The following is an 8,194-nucleotide window of genomic DNA, read 5'->3' on the forward strand; positions in this document are numbered from 1 at the left end:
ATGATCGATGGTGTCGTCCCAAGAGCTCTCCGTTGGTACTGAAGTGGCTGAAAAAATATGTTACTGCTCTCCAGGCTTCACATTCAGCAGAATATGAAGCAAAGGACTCAGTTATTAGCGCAGATACCGACTTTAACAACGATGACAACAAGAACACGACCTCATTACAGCTCGATGCCCGATCATCACACTGGCGCAATACAATTCCCGTGATTATTGTAGGAGCAGCAGCGATGATAGTGACGGGGATTGCGGTCTTCCTTTATCTACGACAACGTTCGGAGATACGTAAAGCAGATCTGCAGAGCTCAGGAGCAAACCAACTAAGTATGAGCAGTACCCAGAGCAGCCACGGTTCCAGAAAAAACCCCAACAACCAGCTCAATGGCAGAGAAGATATCTTCGGGAATCCACATATCCTTCGCGACTGTATCGAGATATTAACGTCATCACCTCTTTCACTATCTCAGACTGGAACTGCGGAAAGTCACGCGTCTAATAGTCCCAAACCGGATTGCTCCAAGGACGCTGATGTCCTCAATACGTTAATAAACGACCCGCAGTTGAAGCATGCACAGATCCCCTTTGATCGCCTACAATTCCATCATCTCATAGCTCGAGGAGCTCATGAAGTGTGGCTTTGTGTACTGCGCGATCGTTGCGTTGCCGTTAAGAGACTACCCAAGGACGAGCGGAAAAATTTGGACGAGATACGGGCGTTTATCGAGACTATTCGATTGAGTGCGTTTCTACAACATTCGAGTATTTTGAGCTTTATTGGCGTCGCATGGAGCTCCTTACAGGATCTCTGTCTTGTGACGGAGTATCTGGAACTCGGAGATCTCCAGGACTATCTCCGGCAATCGAATCCTAACCGGGATCAACGTGACATTTACGAAGATTTCATGAGCTTCTCCTTGTCATGGAAAAGCGAGAAGATGCAGCTCCTTCTCGATATCACGCGAGGCCTCGTCTACTTGCACCGTAAGCGTATTATTCACGGCGATCTCAAAACCAGAAACGTGCTGCTGTCGGCTGATCTGGATGCCAAGTTGACCGGATTTGGAGTTGTCGGCTATCGCAGAGAAAACCAACTGGACAAGTCGCACACTTCTCGGCCAAATACTCCGTTCTGGACAGCTCCAGAGGTTTTGGCGGGTGGAACACCGTCACGGAAAGCTGACATCTACTCGCTCGGCATTCTAATAACTGAGCTGGATACACATCGGTCGCCTTACGCGACCGCCTTAACAGCTCGAGGTCGTCGAATGCCACCGAGGCAAGTGTTGCAGCACATCATGTCGGGTCGCTTAAAGCCCTGTTTGTCTCCGACTTGCCCGAATGAGATCGTGGACTTAGTAGAATTATGTCTTCAGCCTGACCCGGACGCGCGTCCCAGCGCTAGTGATGTCGTACAAGCCATTCGAAGCATTCCTGGTTTCAACCTCGATGAGTTCAGTCTGTAGATTATTTATCCGCACGTTTAAAAAAACTTATAAAATTACGGCGCAACATCGATTGAATTTAAAAAGAGAGGAGAAACGCTCCGAAGCCTCGATACAATTTAGTGACTTGCTTTCTCTCCAGATGCCAACCGGAGCATGAGGAAATCCCACCAAAGAAGAGGGGTGCGATTTTGAGTGCGCCCTGATCAACGTGAAGGGTACCTGCTTCCCATTGGCGATCGAGAAGAGTAAAAGACAGACGATCTATTACGGCGGGCCTGCACACCCCAATGCCACTCAACCCTGTCAAACGACAGCATTTTGATATCGAGCATGCAGAATTACTACGTCGTGAGCTCGAAACTGTTGCTCTCTGATATGACCTCGGCCTTGTTATCTCACCACTTAAAGAACGTTCGGCGCACTGCTCCGATTAACAAGAATGCCATCGTGTCGATGCAAATGTATTTTTCAATGTCACTACTTGTGACGCAGGCGAATGCCGCTCGATTAGGCACCATATTTCTGGGTGGGTGCAGAGGGAAGTACCTAATTACGGTTGGCAGAAATACACCACCGAGTCTGGAGCAAAGTCCTGGCCCAGTTGCTACGTCCAGTGTACTACGTGCGATGTTGTACATATTAACGCTGTTAATGTTGTGAAAATCGTCATTTGCACGCGTACTCTTTACTGTACTAGAGCACTGTTGCCTTGGACCAGGATATTGTCAAGCAAGTCGACAATTAATCGTCAAAATATTCTATAATGTTCGTTTAACGCACACGCAGAATATATATTGGAGCCTTCATGAGAGAGCCCACCTTGTAGTTACTCACGGCTGACCTCAGTTACGTAGTCGACTTGTTTCGTTTTCCTTCCAGAAGATAAACGTTTTCTTCAGCCATGCTTTGAAGTTCCCCCATGCTCCGAAGCTGGTATCGCGTCTGTCATATGATGGCCCCCCAAACAGATTTCGCTCCTCATTCACTGAAGGCTGGGCATCAGTCTTCAAACTGATTTTATTTGCAGTATCGACGGCATCGCTTACAGAAATTAGAGCGACCAAAGCGAGGAAGACGCAGATCACAATGGCAGAACGCATGCTGAATTTTGTTTGACTTGCACGATGGGAATTCCGAAATGATCATCACTTCCATAGGTCACGGCCGACAGGCGTAAAAAGTGAATTTGTAGAATAAATAGCCCTCAGGCTTGTTACTTGGTAAAAACAAATCTTAAGCGAATTTATCCATACAGTATTGATCAAAAAGAGCTTTCGCAACTGTAATCAGATTCCGATATCGGTAACAAAAAAAGGGAGCGGCTGGTTTTGAAATCTCGATCTGTAGAGCATAAAATTATTACGCGTGACAGGAATACCCGGCTGAAAGTGGCAGTTTCAGCTCAAAGTCTAAACACAAAAAGCAAAAACGATTCCAAAACGTACAAAACCGATACAGGAATTAACACATCCTGGGTTGATTGTACAGAAATACTAAAATACGGCATACGGATTTAGTGGGACAACCATCTTTGGACTGCAGCCTGCTATTACTGTGCTGCAAAATACTTTCCAGCGAAGCTTTACGCCTCCTCCAACCATGGCGTTTGATGAAGCGATGCCTCCGTCTAGATTGGCCTTCAACCGCATGTATATACAAGCCAAGCCTCACAAATAGGGGTTTAGCTCTTCATGCTGTGCTGCTCTCAAACGGCTTTCTGCATCCGGTACGTGGGTATCGCCCGCTTGGGTGCGTAATTATTTCGCTCTAAAGCTGTCTTAGTCTGCTACACGCTTACACATTTTTTATCGGGCCCAATACAGTTTCGAGGTTTACTGCGATAAGCGACACATGCAGGACGGCAGCTCTCCACTCGACCAGAAATCCGGCCCTGCAGTAGTGGTGCGGAATCTTCTTCATGTATTTAGCCTCTGCCCCCCCCCCGACTTCGGACTGGTCGTAGCAGATCGATTTTATACGTCCGTGGTGCTAGCAACGCAACTACTTATAATGTCTTTCTACATCGCTGGGACGATAGTAATGTACAAGAAAGCAAGGCCTGTGTGAGGCGATCCTACCTCTCAAACCGATAATGGGTGAAGAGCGTCGATCAAGCGACCGGCTGACATTGATAGAGGAACGTACGACGTGGAGGCGACCGTTCATACTCCGGCGATGAAAGCAATTCGGTGGAACGACATGCCAGAGGTGCACATTTTAACGACTGGTGAAGGTGCACAGCAGATCAAAATTATTCGACCTGGCCCAATTTCGTCGTCGGGAGGCGAAGTAATGGCTTTAAGAGTAGTAAAAGATTACCAAACCTTCATGGCGGGTGTCGATGGGCATGACCAGTTGCGCCTCCAGGGGTAAGTTGTCTTATCGTGTATGGGCAACTTTACCATTCAGGCTAATCATGTCTGCTACATTAACTACATAGTTACTCGTTACAGTTGGCAAGACAATACAGTAAAAAATGTCCTCGTCGCTGTTTCTGCGTCTTATTGATCTCGCAATTATCGATTTATTTATTGCCTTCAACCGCCGGCTGGTGAGGGATGTTGAGTGCAAGCTATCACACGTGTAATATTTGAAACGGATCCATCTCGAGCTATGCCAGCTTCACCCAGAAGACTAATAGAGGTACTGCGTCACCGAGGTCTCCAGCTAAATTAACTAGAGATCAAGAAGCCGCCCTGCACGTCCCTGTGCAGACTGGTGAGTGGCGTTAATGCAGTGCCACACAAGTTCGAAAACGCCGCCAGCGCGCCTGTAAGACCCGCTCCTTGCTCAAAGCAGAAGGAGATACGCTCGGGGGCGAGACGCCGTTCTTCTGCAGCGGGTTTAAGCAGAAAACGGCTTCTAAAACCGCTCTAGCAGCTCGGGTCTGGCTTTGCAACCAGCTGAAGCCCCCTCTGAACGATGTGCTAGCGTCTTGCATCGAGATCTGGCATAAGGATTCGACGAATTACAACCTTACCTTCCTCATACACGAAACAAACGCCGGATTCGTGCCCGTAAGCCGAAGAGACACACCAGCGAGAATGAATGTAACGCTGACAAGTCCAGGCCGTCGAGCGGTAATTCCAGATGCGAGAGATCCCGGCCACACAAATGATTTCGCTGAAATGATGACGTGGTTTAGGCAGGCTCTGGCTCTGATTTTGACTTGCATTGAAAAATTTGTTGTCTTGTATTTCTAAATATCGACAAATAGCTGGACTGTCTCCACTTTGAGCTGTATCGTCTTTGTGTAAAAGAGACACACTAGTAAGTATATCGTGTATCTGGTGGACACGATTCGAGAGGAAGCCACGATAGCAAAGTAAGGGATTGGAAGTTCGGACCGGCTCTAGTTCAGAGCCATTAACATATATATTGAGTAGATTATGGGGGCCCATCTTTCAGATAAAGATCTTTCAGATAAACCTTGACGTGTGTAGGTATGTGTGAGATGGTGAGCACCAAATGGCCTCGGGCTGGGGGGGGGGTATATATTGACTTCGACTGCTGCACACCCGCATAGCAGTATACCCATCGCTCTCATTTCAGGGCCCATGGGGGTGGCAGGTCGCTCTTTAAAACCCGACCAATGACGCTGCCGCGTTGTATCACGCTGTCGCTTTGATGCAGCGCCTCTTCAATCGATACTTCACGGTTCATTTTCACGTTCCTCAAACAGCAAACCATCGTCTTTAGAAACGCGCCTCGGAGGTCATTTGGTCTATTCTGAGCCAAGCCCTTGTCCCATACCTGTTGCGCCCCCTTGAACAGATTTAGGTATATCCTTTTCTTTGATGGGGGTTGAAGGCAAAACACGCGCCCTCGAGGCAGCGGTACCACAATGGTGCGATTGGGGCGTAACGTCGAGGAATATAAACTGAAGTGGGTGTGAAGCATGGCGTACGGGTCACCTAGCACAGCCAACAACCTGGCAGAAAGCCTGGTACAATTGCGCCTGGACAATAAGAGTAATTCGGACAGCAGATGCATGCACACGCTGCCAGTGATATTAGTCACTGGATACAACAGAAATCTAATGAGTACCTTTCATTGCTCGATGCCCCGACGCTATAACGGCATGGGATGACCTGGGCTTTCCGGACCCAGGGGGGGGGGGCTGAGAAGCTCGCTATGAAGGTCGTTGTTTGTCGCTAGCTTGTTCAATATTAATGATTATAATAAACACTATAATTGACTGTTCTGAAAATCACAATCAACAATCACAATTTAATAGTAATTATTGCAAAACTACAAGTTTTTGCGGATCAACTACTATTGCAAGGCAACAACTCGATTTGTTGTTTTGCATGTGCAACGACGACAAAACCCGGCATGTAAGGGTTGCGTGGTTTAAAATCATTTAATTATTAAATTTATAGAGCAGTGGCTAAACATACGCGTGCACGCCAGATTATATAGCGCTTGTCAATCAGTATCATATCGATACACTTTCCCCCGATGTTGTTTGCACCTTATTAAAACCTACCCGCGTTTCCGCTCACAATTTACCTACCCCGGCTTCAGCGTGAATTTTTTTTAGTTCAGGCTACCCAAAACTCGACACGACGAGTGCACAGACACCCAGTCGGACAACTTTATACTAGATAACTGTATGTTAACACAATAGATCGCGATATCAAACGTTTAGATTGTCAATATTGCAATTATTGATTGTAACCCGATGTGAATCCCGATTTCATCACTCTAATTTTGTTGCTGCGTACATGTATAAGTGATTTGCATTTTGTAGCCGGTTTAACCTAGTTCTAAACTCCCATATTGAATCGTGCGAAGAAAACATTGACACTCACAGATCAAACAAAGCTACGAAATCGTGACAGATTGGTCACGCGATTGGTCACACGATTGGTCACGCGATTGGTCACGCGATTAGTTGCGTTGTCACGATTGCATCACAAGTAAAATATCACTGGCACTCTCGCACAAAGGCCACCACCACCCTCGGTTTTTGATTGCTCTCATTCTTCAATTCTCCCAAGACTTATCAATTTTCCTTCGAGCTAAGAGCGACCACCTGGCTTGCGATGCGTCTGGCCTACATCCTTTTTGCTGCCGCTGCAACAGTCACTACCCTCGCAAGCGGCAAGGTTGCGGCTGCAGCCTCCGGACGTCCGTCCGATAACTTGGCGATATCGTCACCAGACGCGGTGGTTTCCAAAAAGCGATTTTTACGCTTCTATGACGACAAGATACGCGGAGACGAGAGCGAGCCCGAAGAAAGGGGTTGAGACGAGGCTTAATGCCCTTTTACGAGAAGCAAAAGATTTGTCACACCATGATCTAAAAGGAACTGGCGTGGAACGGCTCTTCAATAAATTGGCGTTGAAATATACTCCTTCCCAAGTCTCCCTCGACGACAAGTTCCAGCGCCTCCAAACGCTTAACCGCTCATAGTATTACCACGTCTACAAGCGGTAATAACATATCCGCTGGACCTGCGTCGTCAAGAACCCCCCCCCCCGCTACTTCTCATCTGACTGCAACCAGTTTTTTGCGCCCAAGTTTTTTCTTTCGAAAGCTTGCTTATAAATACAGCGAAATCTGACTGCATATGATTTAGTACTACTTCAGTATGTAGTAATATAGTACTACCTCCGCTCGGAAATAGATAACTATTTTTTTTTTGCGCAGCGCTCCGCCTCGTTCATTTGAGCGTTTATTAATTTGTGAGAGGCTGGCTAGCTAGCTTTATGACCGAGAGCTGACAGTGAGCAACTAAGCAAGGCACAGGCGTTCATGCTCCGCCGTGCAACTACAGATACAAAAACGGATCTAAAACGGCAACTACATCGCCACATTCTGACAGTGGGGCTTCTGGAACTTCAGCGGTAGGCGGTGGAAGGCTGCTCGCTGCAAGAAGCAGCATGTACGCGTTAGCATTGGCGAGTGAGGTAGCGTCACAAGGCAGTGACATATGGAGAGTGCCAGCTCGTACTTGCTTGTCCTTGTGCCGGGACGCCCGCCAACTTGTGTGTGGGTGTAAGTAGTGGGCCGGGTCTGTCTGGAGCACACCCGGTATGTAGCCTTCCTTGATCAGCTGCTGAACCAGGTAAGCAGCTCATGTTGGACGCGCGCTGAAGCAGACGCTGGTTTTCGCGCTCATTGACAGGACACTGCAGCGATTCTCTCGCACAGCTCAGCTCGAACCACCTTCTTCCTACCACATGCGCTCTTCCTTGACTTGACCACGCTTGCTACTCGATCTCCCATCGAATTGATTCCACGCCTCCAAATTCGCTCGACAACTTGGCGACCCACACGGAAGTACGCTGCAACCCGAACGATCTCTCCATGTTTGAGCACTCCTCCCACGCTGCGAAGCAGTAAGGTCTCCCAGACGGCCTGGCGCTCACTGTCTGTGATCTCCCCCAGGTGCCAGCTTTCAAAATGAAAGCTGGGAGCGGGAGCCAGTCTGGTCGGGAAAGCGCGGGAGATTCGAAATCCAAAAAGTGATCGGCATAGAGGGGGTATTGTTTTGGGTAGGCTGTAATATAATTTGAAATGGTTATCTTTTTCAGAACGGAGGTAGTAGCAAGCTCTGATGATATAAATTAAGTATACATTTCTCGTCATTCTTCGTCCGCCTGTACGTCGTATCCGCATCTCCTATTTTCTGGATTGTAGTACATGTACAGCACTACACTTCTAAAAATCTTCAGTATTGAGTGAAAGCCATCGACAAACAGCTGGACACTTTCGCGAAGACTGGAATACATACAAGT

At 47.7% G+C, this 8,194-nt stretch overlaps 1 protein-coding gene across 1 annotated transcript; it reads left to right on the forward strand.

The window, feature by feature from the left end:
• On the forward strand, positions 1–1,466 carry PITG_06286 (protein kinase, putative; the record flags this gene model as incomplete). Its single annotated transcript, XM_002998394.1, has 1 exon — positions 1–1,466. One exon carries the CDS (start codon positions 234–236, stop codon positions 1,464–1,466), a length of 1,233 nt encoding a protein of 410 aa, XP_002998440.1.
• Positions 1,467–8,194: the final 6,728 nt, after the last annotated feature.

This window comes from Phytophthora infestans, genomic scaffold (assembly GCF_000142945.1).
Source record: "Phytophthora infestans T30-4 supercont1.8 genomic scaffold, whole genome shotgun sequence".
Classification (NCBI taxonomy): domain Eukaryota; phylum Oomycota; class Peronosporomycetes; order Peronosporales; family Peronosporaceae; genus Phytophthora; species Phytophthora infestans.